General features: G+C 40.1%; 2 protein-coding genes across 2 annotated transcripts; both read right to left on the reverse strand.

Annotated features, from left to right (window-relative positions):
• Positions 1 to 4,909: 4,909 nt before the first annotated feature.
• Positions 4,910 to 6,910, reverse strand: LOC309406679 (pulmonary surfactant-associated protein A-like; the record flags this gene model as incomplete). The annotated part of the gene is made up of 2 exons (XM_082001958.1): positions 4,910 to 5,305; positions 6,728 to 6,910. The coding sequence occupies 2 exons, from the start codon at positions 6,908 to 6,910 to the stop codon at positions 4,910 to 4,912; spliced, it is 579 nt and encodes a 192-aa protein (XP_081858084.1).
• Positions 6,911 to 15,096: 8,186 nt separating this feature from the next.
• Positions 15,097 to 18,000, reverse strand: LOC309406681 (pulmonary surfactant-associated protein A-like; the record flags this gene model as incomplete). Its single annotated transcript, XM_082001960.1, has 4 exons — positions 15,097 to 15,473; positions 16,235 to 16,312; positions 17,162 to 17,227; positions 17,850 to 18,000. The coding sequence occupies 4 exons, from the start codon at positions 17,998 to 18,000 to the stop codon at positions 15,097 to 15,099; spliced, it is 672 nt and encodes a 223-aa protein (XP_081858086.1).
• Between the last annotated feature and the right edge of the window lie 4,307 nt (positions 18,001 to 22,307).

Here is a 22,307-nt window from a genome sequence, read left to right on the forward strand (position 1 = left end):
TAGTTTTCTGACTCTTGTGTATTGCGGAGAGGAGTTTTATACACCTGTAAGTCAAATAGACTTTTTCTGTTCTGAAACATTTAGACTTCAAACACTTTTGAATAAACTTATACAAGCTGATGGTCTGCTAATTTAAAAAAATAATAAAGAATTGCCTTATGCAGTGCACTTGCAGACATAACTCTAACAATTTAGTAAACTATTTTGATTTTAGTGAACTTAAAATAAATTACATGAATAGCAACTCTTTATTCTCCTCTTCATTCCTTTTTTCTGACAACTTCTTAACCAAATCAGAAATAGTTTATCTATTCCCTTATTTTTGCAGAAGGGCCAGCAAGTGGTTGAATTTGAGTTGCGTGTTTGAACCTGACTACCTGAAATAAGTTCTGGCTTTGTCTAAAGCTTGCGTGGTCCTGCAGTCATTTAGCTCTCTCCTGTCCACTCTTACCTTCTCCGTGTCCTCAAGGTATCTTGCAAGCCTTGCAGGTAAACTGGAGTCGCTTTGTCTGGGCATCCATCCTCCGCTGTCCGGCAGCGACAGCGCGCGCTAGAGAAGGTGGTGTTCGACCTGCCAGACAAACCGGGGAGGGTGAGGGAAGCGTCCCCTCAGCTGCATGAGGCTCAGGCGAGCGTGGCAGCATGCACAGGTACTTGTTTGTACAGGGATGCGTGTATCACCTCCCACTTGGTGTTCTTAAAGTGGCAAAATCCTTTCCAAAGAAAGGATGAAGCAGTTCTGCCTTGACCACAGTTTGCTCAGGATCAGCGAAACGATAGCTGGCTGTTCACATGTGCGTGAGCTGCTTTAGGAGATGATCACTTGTGGTGGAAAATTGATGGCCCTTTTTTGACAGGAAACCACTTATTTCCTTGTAAATAAACTTATTTACTCAGAAGTGAATAATCTGATAATAACAATGAGTCAGAATCTGAGTTATTTAATGACTAGCACATGCAACCTTCAGAGCAGGAGGGCTGATACCCCTAGGATTACTGCAGATCCAAGGGATTCATAAACTCAACTCTTCTATGTATGTTCAACAAACCACTTGTTGCTTACATGCTTAGCTTTATTTAAATATTTGAAAAATCAGCTACAGTCAGGCTGCTGCAGTATCTATTTTATGCAGTGAAAAGGCACAGAGAAACCCTTCCAGAGGCTTTGCTAAGGCAGCTCTGGCTCTGCTCCACACTTGTGGAGGTGGCACTAAGCAGTCCCTGAGAAACAGCGCTCTTAGCTGTACACAGTACTGCATCTAGCACTTGTCTGATGGCAAAGATGTGAAGGCCAAACTGCAGCCTGGGGTAAAAGCCTTTTGGTGGGGACACTGACGTCAGTGCAACTGTCTTGTGGTGGAGGTAGCCAACGGGGTAGGTGCTTGCATCTACTGAAACCAAAGTCCAGACTTCAAGCATCTCCCTTTAGACCTCAAAGTCGCCTAATTGGCAATGGTTCTTTCAAACTCCTACAACACACAAAATATGAACTAGGGTACAGGAAATAACTATTATTAAGTCTTTTCTATGAAGGATAATTTTTATAGAGTTAGAAGCAATTTTCTGAATGTTTTTTGGGGAAAGGAAAAATTTGTTTTTTACTATACAGGGCAGAATCAATAACATTTGTCCCCCAAACTTGACATGTGACTTCCATCTCTGATGTTTGACACTAATATTTTATTGATCTTGCCCAAACCAAGTTCCTTTTAAGTTTCTTTGCATGAAATCTGCTTGTCCTGTTTTTCACTGGCTCTTAAGACTAACATCATTTTACTTAAGACTAATATAATTTTAATCTTAATCCTGGTGGTGGTGGTGTTACTTTCAACTTTGGAAGTGGTGCTCTCTGTTGGCTGAAAATTGAACATTATACAATTTGGCTTGTCCGCAAGCCAGGTGGTCCAGTACCTGCACAAGTACTGGTAAATACATGGTGAAAGGCAGCAGTCTTATAAGGCACAGCTAGTATTTAATTTTAGGATAGGGTGGACTAGGCTTTTAAAGTAAGTTCTGAAAGCAAAGAACTGCCAGCCTTGGGGAATGCTGTCTTTCTACAAATCAGATGATGCTCTGCTTCCCTTTCATTCCTCTTTAGGGAATAAATTAGGTGCCCAGATGCCAAACCAATCTGCTTCCCAGGCCAAGAGCACTGGTTCCAGAGCTGCCTGCTGTCAGCAGGGTTGACTGGAGGCAGCAGCTTCAGGCAGGGTGAGAAATATCTGCTTGCTTTGAGGTTTTAGGTCCTCATCTATTACCACAAGTAGCTAGAGTGTCTGAAAGGGGCTGGCATCTGTAGCTGTGGAATAACATATTAAATCCTTTATCTTCTTCCCTGGGACACCAAAGGGGAAAATGCCCAAACTCCTCGGGGTGGTCGGGGAACAGTTCTGCTGTGGCATGTAGTCATTAGACTGACACTGAAGGCAGCCACTTTCTTTCATACACCTACAGGTAACTCTGATTTTGAGATAACTCTCTAACCCCCTGGAGATAAGCAGGATAAAATAAAAAACTTACCGTGATTTAAAAGTTTGAGGGGGTCCAACTTTGTTCTCAGGCTGATGTTAATCATTGTAAATTTCCTAAACTTTATTGGAATACGATGAGTGGAAAACTACTGTGAGGTGATGCCTGTGTTCCTGTTTCCTCGTGCTTGTGGCAGAGTTTCACAACAGGAGTCACGCAAAGCTGAAGACTGGGTGGGTGAGCCAGTTGATGGCTGCAGGCAGATACTGGTGAGCTGTAAAACGTTTGTGAGCAAGAATAGGATTTGAAAGTGAAACAGTGCCTATGGACTCTTTAAGTCCTCATTTACCCTCTATGTACCTGTTTCAACTGGATTAATGTAGCAATGTAACAGTCTACCTAGAACTTGCATGATATAGGATTCAGTAGTTTATATTTTGGCTGTATTGTCCAGAAACAGGGCATTAGTTAACAGCTTGTGGATTTCCTTGTGCTGAATAGATGCATTGGATCAGCTGAGGACTTTGCTCACAGGACTTTTCTCTCTGCATATGTTGGGACAACTTTACACTTCCCAGAACAGGGAAACACAGTCCTATTTAGTATGCATTATTGTGATGAAGGATCTGAATATTGCTGAAGTGAATAAGTAATCTATGGAGGCAGACCACCTGCAGGCACCACATTGTTCAAAGAGAAAGGTGTCTTGGTTGGATGTTAGCCTTGTTGCATTAATCATCCTAAGTAAATACCTGTAAGATAAATTGCTTAGTTTGCAGAGAATAACAGCAAGAATGATTCACAGGCCATGACACCAAGCAGAGGGCTGAATGGAGGCCAGGAAAAATCCATGCCTTCTCATAGAGCAGGTGGTGAGAACATGTATTCAAAATATTTGAGTAATTGAATTTAAGCCAGTGCAGGAATGTCATTTGTGGCCAGTTGCTGCTCTGGAATTACAGCAATGTGTGTAGCTATGAGGCTTCAAGCAAGCCCTTTGCTGGACCATGCATTCACATCAGCTGTGATCATGCACTACCTCCCTGCTTACCTTCACACTTTGACTGCTCTGTCTCCCTGGCATATAGGAGGTGAGAGGAGCTGGTCTAGCTCTAGAGCTGGATGTTTCCTTGCTCAGCTCTCCAGGCTGGAACTAAAAGCTCATGTGAGCAAGTGTGATAACCAGGCATTTGGTTTGGTGTACATGGAGGCATGCCTGGATGCTCAGCCAGCCTTTGAACCATGTCATGGAACTTATGCAGAGCCTTCATTGTCTAAGCTACGTTGATTTCAACTGCCTCAGAGGAAGGAAAAATATCAGGCAATTGGATATCTTGGGATGTGCCTGTTACACTGCACAACTGTGCATCTAACCTTGGGAATACTCAACTTCATTAGGCGACTGGACCCCAGTAACAGAGTTGTTCAGAAAGCTTTGTCTTAATCCTGCAGCTCGAGGGTGCAGGCTCTGAGCAGCTTCTGCAATGAGTGCAGAGTATAGGCTGCTTCAAAAATGTAGGCATCCACTAAGCTTAGTGCCATGAGAATCCCAGCTAGGTTTTGCCAAACAGCTCTGTGGTGCCCACAAATTAGCTGTATCTGAATCTCTCTACTATCTGGCTTAAAGTTGGCCTTGTCATGGCTCTGCTAATCTCCTCAAACCACATGGGCACTTTAACTCCTGTCAGCTCCTGTGTGTCTTCTTCCACACACATCCCACATGGCATGGGACCTTGAGCTTCTTGTGCTGCTACTGCTTTGAGTCAGGAAAGGAATTAGGAGTTGCTGGAAGGGCTCAGGACAGGTGGCTTGTGGCCACCTCTTTTCAGGTATAAGAAGGTTAAAGTCTTGCTGACTGTAAAGCTTTCCCATGGGAAATCTAAGGTGGGTGAGTCCTCCCTGTGCTCATAGATCTGTGTCACTCTAGCAGCACTGCTTATTTCTTTCAGGGGATCTTTTGTGGGTGAAGATGGCCAGAGAAATGCAGGCTGAGCAACAACAGTGGTAGCAGGAGTGTCTCTGTGGGTAGGTTTGGTAAGGGAAGCTTATAGAAAGGATCAAAACACATGCAACTTAGAGGCTCATGGATAAAGGGGTTCTGGAAGATCTTGTGTCACAAGTCACTTCAGGTATGTGCCCAAGAAATCTGCTTTTTGCTCTTGTTGTAATAAGTCAGCAGGTTAAATAGAGCAGTAGGAATCCCTAGGCAGTCCTATCAAGAAACTCAGTGGGCAGTGAATAACAGAACAAACAAAATGGCTACTGCTCTTGTTATAAGTAATTTTCTTTTTGTAACTGGCAGTTCTTTAAAAGATAACTCAGACTGGGGAAGAATTACTTTTATTTTTCATGCTGCATTATCTGAGTTCACTAGCTACAAATGAAGAGACAAGGGGTAGGCAAGCGTATTCCAGGCAGCCTGCCAGAGAGCGGTGAAGTGCTAAAACTGACAGACAATAAGGCGATTCTGGTTGCACCTTTTGTCATTCCAAGTGCCATCAGTATACATCTCCACACATTCCTCTTCCCCTTTACCAGAAGGTTCATTTAAATGCCAGTTAGTATAGCGCAGTCGTGTACCATCCAGGAACTGGAATTTGCTTGGGATTAGAGATTCTTTTATCCCCAGATAGGCATAGGTATTAAAATTTTTCACGAAGTACAGAATGGCATCATTCTCTCCCCAGTTCCTTGGAGTGGCAATAGACCCTCCAGCCTCTTCGCACTTTTTCAGTGTAGTATGGAAATCTGCTTTTTTCCCATTCGTAGCAAATATTTTTCCTCCAGATGATGTTATCATCTTTTCCAAGTAGAAGACTGCAAGATGAGGTGAAAGCTGTTAATCTTTTATGCATTGGATTGTGGTCACTTTTCTTCCAATTGTAATTCTTGCTATTTTCCTCCATAATTTTAGGTTAAACCCAGGAAAAGGTAGAGGAGAAGAAAACTTGAAATCAGAGATAGAAAAGAAAAAAAAGACAACCCTCAAAAGCCAGAGAAATCTGAAAAGATGAGGGGAGGGAAAAAGGGAAGAAACACATAAATATGCAGACAATGAAATAGGAAAAGCACAAAGGAGGTTGGAGAAGGAAGAAAGGAAATGAGGAATTCTACACTTGGAAAACATGTATTTCCTTTGAGTCTCTGTACTCTGTATAAGCTCTCTGGGATGGCTTGCAGTATACAATGGTGTGTGTTAGTCCTTGAGTGAGTAGGATCTTAGATGGTGATCTGGTGTGATTGTTTTGGTATGTTTTTAGTGTTCAGTTTGTTTATCTGTCAGGAGCATGAGGTGCCCACAGAACACTTCTGCATAAATGGGGATTTTAATCTGATAAACTTCTGTCTTGCTTGCACCCATACTTCAGAGCATCTCCTACTAATTAGGAAAAACTATTCTCCCTCTTCCCCCATTTGAGAGTTATCACTCTCCTATCTACCTGTGAACAAAATAGGAACGGAATGCAATAAAACTGCAGAAAATTCTGCCTTTTGCCTAAGAAGCCATTTTGTGGCTCATCTTGTTTATGCCCACTAATCCAGCTACAGCAGAAAGTAAAAGGTAGATAAATTACCTCCTTCAAGTCTGGAAATCCGATGGTCTAATTGACGGATAACATCTTCCATTTCATTATCAACCAGCGGTAGGAAACCTATTAACAAAACTATCTATTACACACTTTGTGTTACAGTTTGAATCTTGCCTTTCAAGGTAAAGCAGAGGTAAGAATCTGAAAAATAGGAATTTTTAAAATGTTTGTTTGACCTGTTTTAGTTTACTGCTGTGTTTTAAATAAGGGCTCTTTTCCATACCTTGACCTTTGTGAGGATAGGAAATACGTTCCTGGAAACTACCTACAGAGCAGTGATGTTTATGGAAAACTTGAATTAGCAAACTGAGTTTGTCTTCACTCGAAGTGATTGAGCCAGTCCAGGCAAAACACTGGCACTTGTGTGGGAGGTTTAGTTGATTTTTAACTGTGTCTGGGGATTGTCGACAGAGTCCTTCAGGCTATTCAAGCACTTGCTTGCAGCCCCATCCTAACACCAAGTTTCTTGTGCCCTGTGTTATGGAAAATGATATCCTGTTCTCTGAACTGAACCATTGCATCATTAAGTAGGAGAGATTTAAGCACCTTTGTACATGGAATTAATAAAGATCTGCTTGTTTTCTATCTTCTGTCAAGTAGAGAACCCACATCAGATTATACAGCGTAGCACTGAGTTTACAAAGCATAACACTGGAACACAACAGTACATCTAGATAAAAAGGGAGATGGTAACTGCATGTACCTGGTATAAAGCCTTCATCTATCCCATCTTCAGGCAAGTGCACATAACTGGGCAGTGGAGGAATTCCTGCTGGTTTATCCTGAGCACAGCATGGGAGCAGGAAAAAAGCTGCTCCTAAGATTTTGTGGAGGAACTGTGGACACAGCATTATTTAAAGCCAAATGTAAACCAGACTGTTTTGCTCTCCAGTGTAGAGTCCTGCATTAAAAATAAAGCCATGTTTCAGAATTTTGCTGTCTGGGTTTGAAGTTTTATGTACTTTAAGCTTTACCCTCAGTGACATGGATATCATTGATGTAGTTGCAAAATTAGGTTATTTCAAATAATTAAAATATTTTTCCAAAAGTCTCAGTCTGCTAGTCTACAAGAGTCTACAGAGCAAAAAACCAAAACCTCCCCTTCAAAGCTCTTTTTTTTTGTACAGCAGATACCATTACACGCCAATGTTGCCATGCAAAAAGATATAGTTTCAGTCCTAATTTTACAGGAGAGCAATAGGCCTATGTAAGGCTTTAGTAAGAGAATGCTATGTTAAGATAAACTGGGCTATGCTGTCTTTCTCAATTGGTTTTAGAGGGAAATGATTGCTAATGTTTGTTCTTCCATTATGGTATCTATCTTTTAAAGTATCTTCACCTCAGGTGTCTATAAAAGCAGGTGAAAGTTGTAATAAAAATGCTGAGACACAAAGGAAAAAAATCTAAAATGGAAAGATTTGTGATACAGTTTAATAGGATTCAACAAAGTTTAAAGGGAAACTTATTTAAAGATGTTCAACTTACCTAGCAGCTCCACTATGAAATACGAAAGACTCATTAACTGGTCTAATTTATAGGGCATGTAACTAGAGATTCATCTTGTCACCTACAAGAAATACAAAGAGCGTGTAATATGATATTAATTTGCATATGAATAGACTGCTAATGAACTTGAAGAATAAAGGGGTGGTTTTCTTCAAGAGTTAAACACACTTAAAATGTGAGGAAAATACTTGAGGGTACTTGATTTGTAGAAAAACTTTCACACATTTAAAACAAACCCAAACCACCCCTGGAGCAGAACAAAGCAGTTTCTCAATACATATTTGAAATACCTAATGTTGCCACAGAACAGCTGTGTAAATGTTAAATGGCAAATGTCACTGAAGATAAGCCAAAACAAGTTCACCTGAAATATAATATGCACCAGGAACACTACCATCATTTTTGTCACAAACTGAGGACTTATCAGTGATAATTACCAAAGTCTTGTAACTCAACAGATTCTCATGATTGTAACAGCAAAGCCAAAAGACAGTGGTACTTCTGCAGCATATGTAGAGGTGACAGCCACAGAAGCACATACTTAAATAACTTCAAGAGTACTCCAGGGGAAGTTTTATATATCATAAATAATAACATTTTTATCCAACAGAACAATGACCTTAGTGAAGGAAAAAGCTGCTCTAAACCAGCCTTGTAAGTACAGAGCCCTCAAGATGCAGAGCGCTGCTGAAATGGAGATGTGTTGCCATGTGTTTTTAAGTTATTCCCAGCTGAGAGTTATTTCTATCTAGTGGAGGCTTTTAGGGAAGGAGTTTCAGGCTGCGCCCTGGTTCAAACAAGATGCGGTCACATCATCCTTGTGGTGTCAGGCCTGCATCCAGACGTTGCAGCAAGGCTAGCTAACTGCTGAGTCAGCTCAGAAATAGGTGCTTTGATGGGGAATATCCGTATTAGACTAAGATGCTACGGGATCTAAGCAAGCCTAGATCACCTCCACAGGCACTCTGCACCTGTACCCTGCACCTTCATACTTATCTCAACAACTGCTGTCGAGTCCTTTGTCATTGGTGTTGTGCCCACAGAAGCCAGATTAATTCCTGCAGCATTGTTTATTGAGTGCCCTGGAAAAGGCACCAGTCCTGTGAAAAATAAATAAGCAATACCTGGCTGCATGTATCTTGACAGAAGAGGGCTGTTTTAAATTTGCATGAGTAACCTTTGTTTAAAGTTTCTTGTTAAATTTCAAGTTTCTTAGCTTTTGAGTGTTTGACTTACCCTCAGCCAAAAGAATGTTAAAAACATTAAGTTTTATGGAAAAAGAAATGAGAACATGAGACAAGCCATTACCTGGGGCTCAGGTGAACCTTAGAAAAGGTCATTGGCAGAACCTGGGCCTTTGCATTTGTGGTGAGAACAACTTTAGTACTTCAGCTGCATCTGGAAGAAACCGCAGGTTAGGCAAGTGTGAGAAGAGGATGAGGCTTGGCCTCCATTAGTGGGTTTCACATGCTGACTGATGGCCTGGGAAACCGGGAGGGAGACAGAAGTGTTCTTGTGTGATTGATAGACTCCTGAGAAGAACTGATGTAGATGTGATAAATTCTAAACTTTTCTTCTCTTTTCATCAGCATATTGATGAGATGGAGCAAGTTAAAATAGTTATTTAAAAAGACTTACTTATTTCTACTATACTTGTTTATGATTGCCTAATAGAATATTCTATATAACTAGAAAACCTTGTAAACTATTTTCTGATCTTGCTCAGCGAGATGCAAGGATACAGATGCGATAAAGAACAAAGAAATTTTGAGTATTCAGGCAACTTTTCTTCTGTGTTTCCACATCTGTCATGAAGAGGTTTTATAATTCCAATGCTAGTGAAGCAAATGAAGGATATGCTGAGAGTAGGTTGTGTTGCACAATGTAGGTCGGTGAGTGCAGAACACACTGAGGGTAAAGGTTGGTCAACACTGCTTCCTTAGCTGCCTCAAGAAGTACAGACAATAGAGTTGAATTTCAGTTTACGAAAGTGGATGTGTGTGCCTTCTACGGGCCTGTTTGTTAGCCTTTGCTTTGTATACTTAACCTCCTGAAAGGGGTTTTTTTTTCCCTTCATAGTGCTAGTCACACCTCAGATAACCTTGAAAAGTCTTTTCTTATTCTCTGTTTGTATTTGAACAGCCCCAACTCCACTTATATTTTCTGTTTATATTGATTTTGTGCTGTTCTGCTGTTCTTCCCCTCCCACCTTGCTACCACCTTGTCCTGTGCTTTCTGCATCTCCTTTTCTCTTCCGAATCATTGTCGCACTGTCCCCAGCAGCCCCCTTACGCCTGGGAATATCAGAAAGACCACAGAGCGCACAGGACCTAGCGTCCCCCCTTCTCGGAGGAGGGCTGAGGTTATTTTTGCTCAGGTTTAAAAACAGGAAGCGAAGAATTCAGCAAAATATGGATGCATGCAATAGCAAACTTCAACACGGCTTTTTTTTTTTTTTTTAATTATGAGCAGCATTTTAGAGTAGAAAGCCTTAATTTTACCTGTAGACAGCATGATCAGTGCTTGTAAATGCTACCGCCATTTTTTTCCGCTGACTTATATGTGTGAAGGGTCCAAGCGGAGGACACTAGATGTCTCTGATATGTCACTCGGTATGGCCCAGATGAAAAACACAGAAAGAAACAGAGATTTGTGTATATAACAAATAGAAAGCAAGACAATATCTCATCTCTTCAATAGTTGTTAATAGCAAAATAGCATTCTAATGGGAGAGAGAAAAAACGCCTCGTGTTTATGAACCAGATGAAACTATTATTCCATATATTCCACAGTTGTCCGCCATTATCTGCAGAAGGTGGTTAAATTGTTCGCTACAGTCTTTACTACCATAATTACCCTCGCTGCAGCCTCCTCGAGGGTTAAGGTACCCTTGCTGCGCAGTTCCTTTTGGCTCCTGAGCCCCAAGGGCAGAGATGGGTGAAAGTATTGTTCCAGGTTTCACCTGGCATCGCACCTGGCTTATCAGCCTGGGGCCAAACTCTGCCAAACCCTGGTTTCCTAACAGGGACCTCAACTCAAATCCAAGTCTCCTTATCATTTTTAAAAGTGCTACCCTAATTTCCAAGCATCCTGTATTGGCTGTGCTTTAAACCCGGGTGTGTTTGTACAACTGTAGGTTAAGATGATTTTATAACAGTACATTTCAACTTCTGATAACGAAAATCACTTGCAGTCTGATGATCCTTGAGGTCCAGGCAAACATGTCTGTTATACCATTACGCAATACTCCCGAGAACATTGTTTTCCTCTGGTTCATAAGAGTTGTAACGGGGCCATTAGTCCTTTTACCACTTCTCAGTGTGGTTTCAAAACCAGCTAACAAATTTCCTGGTGGCAAATCTTTCTTCTCCTACTTGCACTTATTGCTCTTCTAAAGAACAGCTGCAGATAAATGTAAAACGTATGGTTAACCTTTACCTTACTTGGTATTTGCAGCGCTGCTAGGATATTGCGGCACCAAGTACTGGTATTTTTCCACCATATATGTTCTTTTCTCTGGAAAAGAACAGAGGAATAACATAATTATTCTTCTTTAAATTTAGCTTAAAAATTTAAAAAAATATTAAATAAAGGAGGTACTGGTCACAACTTATTAAAGATAAGGTAGCCCTGCTAGCCTGTGTCACATCCTGGCAGTTACTATGGTCACATAAGGTTGAATTTGAACTCGATTTCCCCAAGAACCATGGGGTTTGTTTTTTTAAACAAACTTCTACAAAAATCAGGAAGCCAAGGAAAAATACTTATTTGCTGTAATCAAAGTTCAATTTCTTTACATGTGGTAGGGATTGATGGGGGTGGGGGAGAGGTTTTTGAGTGCTCAAAATTGTTAATAGTATTTCTAAGCTAAACCACCTAATTAAATTATACAGTTATAAAAGAGGATATCGCTCTAGACCAGAGAAAATTCTCTCTGAAATCAATATCCATCATTTCGATGGCCAGACAAAATTCTTACCGTTAAACACACTGTAATAACAATTGCATTGTTTCTCTTATGCGATACACAATCTATTTGCTTCAGAAGTGTGAGAATTTTTGTGACCTTTTAACTTGTACTAAGATAAGATTTTAATTCTCAAAATCTGCTTTTATAGCATTTGAGAAGTGGATAGGTTATTTTCTGAATTAAAGATCTTACTGTTAGATTGCTTTTCTGTAGCATATTATTATAAATTAAGAAAAAAAGACTAACTTGGATTTTTCCTGGTCTGGTCATTATGCACCAGGGATTATTTTTGCACATTGTATTTTTAAGGAAAGAGTTAATCATAATTATTTATCCTATGATAACAGAACAGGTAAACAATTTATTCTGTTTCTTCTTGTGCTTGACCTCTCTATTTAAAAAAAAAAAAATTCTGTTAATACTTAAATGCAGAATGTGGACTTTTCACAAAAAGTAGACTGAAATGTTTATAAGAGTTTTAAGCAGCATTTGAGTGTTTAAATTTGATAGGGTTATACACACACAAAAAAAGCCATCTAAAAGAACAACATAACCATTTCTGGATACTTCTCTGTTCCTCTGTGGAACTGCAAAGAATAATCAAGTAACATTCTACTGAGTGTGTACCTTCACCAGGATTTTAATTACAAGATATGAATCCCATGAGATACAAATGCACTCCAAGCCTGTCTGTAGAACATTAGGGAATTTTATTTCTTCTACATATGATGGTTGGTTGACACTGGACTCTTCTCTTTTTCTCTGAAGTTCATCGGAGTTAGGAGATAAAAGTCCATGCAAAGGAATGTGGACACAGGTGGGTTTTTTTATATAAGGTAGTCAGGAAACTGTCAGACATCCTCTCAGTATCTTCAGTTTTCTATATGAGGAACAGCCAACACTTCGGACACAGAACAAGGGCTGCTTCAGAATGGTATAAGGGGGAGACTAGAGCATAGCAAGACAAGAGCAGGGTATGATGTTATATGGAGATATTTTATGAAAACAACTGAGGAGTTTACTTCAATTTCCTGAAATGTTACGTATCTCAATGTGAACCATAGGGGGGAAAGTGCTGCCTAGTAGTTCTTTGACTGGATCTGAGAAGTTTTTCTTTTTAAGCAGCATATGTGTGTTTGATTTGTGGTTATTTTTCTAATAGTAATGGTTTAAGCAGAAAGAAATTGGACTCTGAGACCTAGCTTAGGTGTTTTGCTTATTGATATAACATTTTTTCAGTCAAAAGCTAATTTTTAATCTTACGGTTTTTAACCAGATAAAAAGCACCCAAGTGTCTTGAAGTCTAAAAGTGTTAAAGATATGGGATATATTGCGTTAAGCCATTTGTAAGATTTTACACATTAAGGATTTTAACAAGAGGCTTGTACAGTCATTTTGTGGTGGAAATAAGTAGTTGAATAACTTCAGGAATAGGATACACCAAACCTCGCTGGAGATGTATAGAATCATTTAGGTTGGAAAAGACCTTTAAGATCACCAAGTGCAACTGTTAACCTAGCACTACCCTGTCCACCAGGAAACGAAGATCTACACATCTTTTAAATACTTCCAGGGATGGTGATTCCCACCACCTCCCTGGGCGGCCTGTTCCAATGCCTGACCACTCTCTCGGTGAAGAAATTTTTCCTAATATCCAATCTAAACCTCCCCTGGCGCAACTTGAGGCTGTTTCCTCTCATCCTATTGCTGGTTACTTGGGAGAAGAGACCAACAAACACCCTCGTCGCCACAACCCCCTTCCAGGTAGTTGTAGAGAGCGATAAGGTCTCCTCTCAGCCTCCTCTTCTCCAGACTAAACAACCCCAGTTCCCTCAGCCGCTCCCCATAAGACTTGTGCTCCAGACCCCTCACCAGCTTCGTTGCCCTTCTCTGGACACGCTCCAGCACCTCAGCGTCCTTCTTGTAGTGAGGGGCCCAACACTGAACACAGGATTCAAGGTGCGGCCTCACCAGTGCCGAGTACAGGGGCACAATCACTTCCCTGCTCCTGCTGGCCACACTGTTTCTGATACAGGCCAGGACGCTGTTGGCCTTCTTGGCCACCTGGGCACACTGCCAGGCTCATGTTCAGCCAGACGTCAGCCAGCACCCCCAGGTCCTTTTCTGCTGGGCAGCTTTCCAGCCACTCCTCCCCAAGCCCTTAGTGTTGCATGGGGTTGTTGTGACTCAAGTGCGGGACTGGCACTTAGCCTTGTTGAACCTCATAGGGCTGGCCTTGGCCCATTGATCCAGCCTCTCCTGATCCCTCTGTAGAGCTGTAGGCAATGCTGGACACAAATCCTCTGCAGCCAGAAGCATCCCCTCATCTCCTGCCTCTGAAGATGCTAAAGCTTTCCTACTTGACATGACCATGTGAATTGATCCCATCTCTTCCTCAATGCAGGCTAGGGCCAAGGGAGAACATGGCCCAGAGTCAAGTCCAGATTCCTATGGGGTCCCTGCACAAAGTCAAATGTGGGGGGGGAGGAGAAAGTGAAGTAAAAGTGTTTATGTATATATTTTAACTCAACTCCAGTGGTACCTTTTTTTGCCCTCAGGTGGTGTGAGAATGACAACGGACGAACCCAGGACTTCCTCACTGCACGGTAAGTGTGTGAATTTGCTACTTGTGGTACTTTATTGAGCTCCCACTGCTCACCAGCTACCCAAACTGAGTAGTGGTGAAAATAGGTTGTGAAAAGACACTTCTTGATACTAGCTGATTTGAGTCCTGGTCTGATTGTGAGGCTGCTTGGCATTGGCATCAGCAGAGAAATAGTTAGTGTTTGAACTTCCAATCTTAGCTGCTCCCCAAAATAGTACGTGGTTGTTCAGTGCTTTGGGAGAAGACAAGTGGCCTTCTACCACTGCAGTGGTCATAGTTTTATGGAAGAGTGTGATGTTTTAGCGACAAAATGCAATCTTCAGTATTTTATACACATATTTCTATGTCTAGATGGCCCTAATGCAATGTTTATCTTAATGTTTTACAGAGAGTGGCTTCTAAGAAAATTAATTGTACGTGGTACTGTTATTATTTGTATAAAACAAAAGTTAAATATGGATGCTGAATGAATCAGTGCATGCTTCAATATGACACAATACAAGCCCTATAATTCAACAAGATGTACAAAACCTGAGGCCATAATTGCTCCAGTGAAGTCAACCTCGGTGCTTCCTTTTTGCGGCAGAAACTATTAAATATTTGGAAATGCTTCTACTGTGAAGCCATGGGCAATTTTAACTTCAGACTGTTCCAATATCTCCAGTTAAACCTTGGAATTTTCCCCTAATCTTCACAAAGGCACAGTGCACAGAGACGGGCTGCCATGAAAAATGAATTCTGAGCTATTCCCAACCCTCCAAAGAGATAAACACAGCAGATTAGGCACACTTTAATTAAGTTAATCACATACTACATTTGGCATTGTCTTAAGGATAAAAAATACCATAATATGATTAATTTTAGATATTTGTAGAATAATTGCAGAAATTGCATAAACCTGAGCCACGGGATACTTCATTGTCACCATACTCTTGAGGTGGCTGAAAGGTCATTCTTTAAAATTCACAGATGGTAAGGCGATACAGGTTGCATTTCTTGTCATTCCATCTCCCATCAGTGTACATTTCTACACATTTTTCTGTCCCTTTGCCATTAGGCTCATATTGGTACCACTTGGTATAATTCAGAGGTGTGCCATTTATATACTTAAACTGTCCTGAAGTCTCACCCTCTTTAATGCCTAAGTAAGCATATCGGTTATACTGTTTCACGATACTCAAAACAGCTTTGTTCTCCTCCTCATTCGTGGGAGTTGCAAGAGTTCCTCCAGCCTCTTCACAGGATTTTAGCGCAGATGCAAAATCAACTTCCTTCCCATTGCTGGCAAGTATTTTCTCTCCTACTTCTCTTATTTTCCCATTCAAAGCAAGCACTAAAACACGAAAAGAAAAAACCTAGCTAGTTTTTTTTTTTAGTTTCCTATGGCATAATGATGAGAAAGCAAAGAAAGAGAAGTCAAGAGATGAAGAGAAAATTAAAAGTGGTAAGAGGAACAGAGGAGGGAATAGAGGGCAAGAATGAGATTAAAGGATGAAGAGGAATAAAGATCTTCAAAATTTTGCCAATTCACTAATTGTTCACTAAGCATATTGTTATGCTGCTTGTGACTATCTGTCATTGTCTTCTGCAAGACAAGGATGCCCCACTACCATTTGCTACATAACGCTATCAGCCCTATTATATTGTGCGTACTCTCTAAAGAGGACCAATTCGCTTCAAATTTGAGCAAGTGAAACGGAGAAATGATAATTTTTGTGAATTCCTTCTCAGTACAAAACAATTTACCACCTCTAACAAGCTGGTTGCTCATAGATAAAAATGCTAGCAATGTGGTACAAGGCTGAGGAGTTCCCATGAACCCCTGTGGAAGGTGCAACATTATTTTGCACATGGAATGGAAAGTTGGAATATTTTTCTTAATAAATCAAATCTGAATTAGTGCTCATTAGCGTTCCTGAGAGAAATCTAATTCTCCAGGGAAAACGAGTCCTGATCACCCCTGCTTTGGATGAGAAAATGGAGTACCCTTTTCAAGTGTGATTTGTTTCTTGCAAGTCATGAGTATATAATTAATTTTGCCTATTGCATTTAAAACTAATGGCGAGCTGAAAAAGGAAAAGTGGGAAAAATTACCGCCTTCAAGTCTGGAAAGTCGGCTTTTCAAATTCACTAAAACATTGAGGAGTTCTGTGTCCAGAGAATCAGGTAGACCTACACAGATAAAAAAAAAAGTTAGACAATCAAGCAAATCTAGAGTCTGCTGATAGGAACAATTCCTTGAATAAAACTAATAATTTTCCAAAACTAACTAGCACACAATGTATCTTTTAACATCATCTGGCATAAAATAAATACTTTGCCAGTATTTTTCCCACTGTTGTTAACCTATGTTAAAGCAAACAAACAAAAACCTCTAACCCTCTGAAAAGCTGGTAATTCCCCCCTGCACAGAAGAAAATGCATTTTTCTTGCTTGAAGCCTTATGTTTGTCTTGTCTGTGAAAGTGGCTTTGCCAAAGAGAGTTTGTTTCATTCTAATAATTGTTAGTGAACAAGCACAAGGGAGATTTTGTGGAGGGAACAGTTCGTATGGCACCACACCATTTTCTTTTTAATCTGCTGGGTGGATGCTTTCTCTTTTTACAGTGGGCTCTTGTTTTAATAGGCACCATAAACGTTGGTATGGGAGGGTTTCTGCATAGATTGTGTGAAATACAGTCCAGCCAGCACTGCTTGCTAAAGATGAGCATTCACTGTAAAGGTAGATAATTTTTACATACAAATTTCCACAGGTAACAAAGGTCCTACATGCAGAATACAGTTACTAGTGTGCTCCCGTGATCACGTTCCCATTATTCACAACTAAAACAAATGGCCCTGTAGAAGCACAAACTATTGCTGCACCTCCCTCTCTCCGAGTTGCAACACTTACTGCACTTCACAGCCAGTAAAAACCAAGATATTTGACCCAATAAAGAGAGCCCATTTGACTGACAGAACATTACAAGACATCAGCCTTTTTCACATGGTGGTCCAATATCCCCTTTTTCTCTTTTCTCACCTTGCAGCTGAGGAAGACCACCTCTCCCAGGAGGCCCCATCAGGCTTCCAGGGGGTCCTATGAGACCTGGAAAAAACCATAATTTTCTTTCCAATTGATGCATATTTTGGGAACTTCAGGATGAAATAGGACTTAATCTCAAACTGAAAACTGTTACATCTATGAATAATTTTGATAGTGCTTTAGCCTTGATAACGGACCTGGAGAAAGCGTTTCTACGTAGAAAGAAAATTACACAGTGCAAAGCGTGATCCTTACCAGGCTACTTTTGCACGTACCATCTTTGAGTACTAGAGAAACATGCCAGAAGCCTTTTATTTTTACCTGTAAATACTGGAACAACATTTTATTCACACTTAAAAAGAGAAAAAAAAAAACTTCTGCTGTGAAAGAAGAAATTCCCTTTGGAAAGTCAACAGCAGTACAAAGATATATATGTATTAATATATATTATATTTATATGTTTAAGTATTGATAATCTGTTCATTTCCCCTCTTCTCCCAGAAGAGAGAGGAAGCCTATTTTTTTAGAAAAAAAAATATGAAACTGACCATATTCTCCATTCAGTTTTCCCTCACCTGCTTAACGCAGCTGCTTCCTTGAGGGCACACGTCCTTCCATGTTAACTGTTTTTATTCACACAGCCTTCATGACAAGGACTGGTTGCAAAAAAGGGGAGTTTACTTACCTGGTAGACGTGCCTGTCCTTTCAGACCATCTCTTCCAGGCAGCCCAGGGATACCAGGCAGCCCAGGGATTCCCGGACGTTTACGCAGCGCATGGCAAGTCACTAGCAAAGCAGCTACTGCTGTGAGCATGTAGGACAAGTAAGGCAACATGATTGCTCAGGCCAGCTGGAAGAAACCCCACATATTTGTCAGGCAACGATTCTAAGAAATTGTAGGCATTGGCTTATATAACTGAATGCTTTTTTCTTCCCCCGTCCCCGCTTCATGTCTTCTTGAAATTTTCATTCTTTCCTTGCCTAAAGTCTGTAGTTTAGGTATTAGAGATTTCCCAGATTTGCTTTGCTACCATTGCATAAGTTATACACAAAACTGCTTCTAGACCGATACAGGTTGCTATGCTCATTACAGAATGACAGCTACACATTTGGAAGTAGTGAAGACAAATTATCCTTTTTGCTACCACTGACTTTGTTGGATTAATCCTCGAGAAAGGATGGGCTCAGATGTAACTGATCATGCTTAAGCCATTAGCTGTCTGTAAGGGCTCTAATCACTCAGTGAAACATAGATGCATACGCTACCAACCTGAAAGGCACAATCTGTTACAGTGGTTGTTGTGATGGTTTGGAGCTAGTTAGCGACCTCTTTAAGCACAGTACTATTTAAGCACATTTATTTGAAACAAGCAGACTGATAATGTGTTTTACAAATGGGCAAAATTTTATAGCTCAATTGACATTCCTATCTTGTTTTGAACAAAATTCCACAAGCTTGAAAATGTCAGAGTTAGTTTTGTAGAAAATGCATTTTTGCTGGTTAGCAATAGGCCTATTCATCTTATTTTATCCTTTCAGATATAACATTAAGAGGGTTCTGTTCTCGGTGCCAAGATATCATGACTAGCACTCTGAAAGCACTCTGAAACTATAGATCATGGGTTTACAATGCAGCTAGTGGGTATGCAGCATCGGTAACACCGTGTGCTTATAAAACCAGAACAGATGGACTATAAGACACCGTGGCATGGAGATACCCAGTTATTGGCATAAGTCAGTTAAAATAATAAGAGATTTAAAGAAAGGTTCAAGATGCCAGAATGGGTATCCCTTTCTAATGAGATGACCCTGATGGTCTGACTCTCATACAAAACCTGTAACTTAATACCCATGACTTCACTTCTTTTGGCACAAATTAGAGAGGATCATGTATTACATGCTCTTGAAAACGTCCATCCTTAAAATTCAGAATTGACAGGAACATTTTAATTGACACATAATATGTTCCAAATCCAGCTCCACTTCATGTTGCGAATAAAAATTGCTGCAAGATTATTAACACCTGGTTTCATCCGTTAAGGTATTTGCTTCAAAGCATATATGCCAAGCAGAATCAAAATACCAGTTTATTCTTACTACCGCTAATTGAATGGATACACTAAATCTTGACTGAGTTTTTAAAAAAAAGAAGTACTGTTTACGTCTTCCAGCCTGACTGTATCGTAGAAGGCTTTTGACACTATTCTAAATCTGCACCACCAACAACTATTTTTAAGGGCAAAGTTCACATGTTTTTCTAAAGGAACATCTCATAAAAATCAATTCAGTGTGGATGTACCCTTTAACATAAGAGTATTCAATTATGTCATAAATTTTGGCGTTTCGCTGCGTATAGAATCTGTTTAAGTAATAGCGTGTCTATTCCTCACCGTCAAGAATTTCAACTTTAACAAGTGGAAATCTCAAGTCCACTTGAGAACACACACGCTGTATTAAAAGTGCTGTTGAGTTTTGTGTATTGAATCTGAAGTGTCTCAAGTTGTTTACCCTTTACTATGCTGAAGGCTAGCAGACACCTCTGACAATGCTGGCCAATGACTCAGAGAGTGGATTATTAAAGTCTCTAACAGAAACCTACCTTAGGTGGCTAGGAATACTTACGTCCCTGAGATAAGGAAATGCAATTACCACAGGTACACTTCGTCTGGTGCTGATCATTCAGGGAATTGCACTTGAATGGACTACTGCATCCAGCTCATAACTGGATTATGATGCAGAGTCAGAGTCCTGATCAGTTATATAGCAAAATGGAAAAAAACAGCTCTTGAGTTTTAATGACCTTCATCAGTCATTACGATCCGGTGTCCTTCAGGCATCTCCTCAGCTACTAAAATTGCTAATACAAGCAAAGTAAAATAAGACGACTAATAAAGAAAAATTTAATTTTAAAATTTAAATATTACCACGGAAATGAAAAGGAACAGGTTTGCCTTCTAGCTGACGTTCCTTGTGATTTATTAAACAGAAATTCAACTTACCCTTCTGCTTCCAAGTGAGATGAAAGGGCAGTTCGTACAAGTCCCCTTTATGTAGTGTCGTGTTTGTTAAATGACACCGCTGAAGTGGAGACTGGATAATGAGGGCACGAATGAGCTTTTTTAGTTTAGCTTACACATTTGTTATGCAAATGCTGAGAACAATTTTAAGGGTTGACATTTTCTTTTATAAGAATAGAACGTCAAAGTTGGAGAAGAAACAATCTAGAACTAACAGATAACTCCAGGTTTGTAGACACATACAAAATGTATAAAAATTTAAAGAGACTTTTGGTGATATTGTAACAATTTTTTCTTGTTTTAAAAAAAAGAAAAAATGGCACATGACCACCAGTGGCTTTTGTAGAAGGAAAGGTGCTCTTGTTAATTAGAGAAGCACATTACCGTCCAGATAGAGTCTGTCCTGATAATCAGAATTCTAAATTTTGCTTCCCATCTCTGTATCTGATGTCCTTACCTTACCTTAATATCATTTTCTAGCTGTATGTATGCTCAATGTTCCTGTGAGCATCTGGTTTCTTTTGCATGTAGAGTACAGCTGATCCTCACTTGGTCTGAGACTGATCCTGGAGAAATCTGTATACATGCCCAAAACCCTCAAATGGACAACATTTTCAAGTGAAAAACAAGCCAGAGGCTTTGATCCTCTGGTTTCCCAGCAATAAATATTGGGATCTCGTGAGTAACTTCCTTCTGATTCTGATGCCTTCTACTGTAAGGACATTTATGTTTGATCCTAGCTGAGGTTTCTTTTATGAACCTCAGCAAGCCAAACACACACATCAGTCCCTCACCTATAAGATAGAAATACCTCTGATTCATAGCTTTTCTCTGTTTTGCCCATTTACCCTGTGGTCTCTTTAAGGATAGAGATACTTTTCATTTGCATTGTACTAAAAGTACTTAAGTTTTGTCATGATCCCTGACTATAATGTCCTTCTACCAGCAGAACTCACAGCTGCAAGCTAACATCTTTAGGCTCCTTGTTCATCAGATAGAGATGTCTAATATCAACTTGCTAACCTAGGTAAGAGAAAATACCAAAGGAGGAGATATGTTTAGGATCCCCTTGGGAAGAAACTTAGTCACTGAAATCCCCTTCCATTCACAACTGTGAACCTCATCCTACAGTTAAAAATGCCCAGCACAGTCTGTCCTTCGCAAAAAACATCCGCCCAGAACAAACAACAAAAGCAAACTGAGCAGATATCAGTGTCCCTTTTAGCAAATAATCAAATAACACTCACACATGTATGTTATAAACAATCTGTCTTCAACTCCTTCCTCTACCTGATATGCAGCAAAGTTTGAATGCAGGTTAGTCATTTTACAAAACCTCTAATCCCACCAGTTGAAGCTATTTCCTTCCGTAGTCCAAATGAGGTGGATGAAAAGAAGTGGCATTAAGCATAGAAGATGTGGACTAGCTAGTACCCAGGAGGTAAAACACCTTGTTTCTGAACCCTCCTGCGGTTTGGGAATAGCACAGGTAGGTACCAGGCAATTCAGGACATGGGTAGTTCTGTTTCTGAATGGCAGCAGACCTCTGGGGTACCTGCAGCTCTAAGAAATTTCTGCAAGATAAGATGATGGAACTTAATGGATCCAGATTTTGGGAAATAGTATTTTAAATTATTAGGTGCCCAAGTTCTTGGGAATCTAACTAACTTATCAGAACACAGTCTCATATAGATCCAGTTTCTAGGCAACTCTGCAACAGTTGTAATGGTTAGTAGCGTTCTGTGGTATCGCTGCCCTTACACATTCTCCCCACGCATATAACATGCAACTTCAATACATGAACAACATGATAAGTCTTTGCAGATTTGTATTATTTCTTCCACATAACAGAGTTTATACTTTACTTACTTAAAAAAAATTGGAAACATTAACCAGGGGGGTCAGTAAAGCCCCACCAGCTACCCACTATCTCTGTCCATCCAGGAAAGTGTGGCATGAGCAAAGCAAGGCTTAAGAGGTAGAAAAACTTTAAAAATTACTGTATTTTACCAAAACTTTGAAGGGAACATACCTTTGACAACAATTCTTCTTCCATGAGTCAGATTATACTCACATGATGGAAACTGATAAGAAATCTAAAACATAATCCAATGTGAGAGATTAC

This window comes from Phaethon aethereus (genome assembly GCF_964289735.1).
Source record: "Phaethon aethereus genome assembly, chromosome: 7".
NCBI classification, from domain to species: domain Eukaryota; kingdom Metazoa; phylum Chordata; class Aves; order Phaethontiformes; family Phaethontidae; genus Phaethon; species Phaethon aethereus.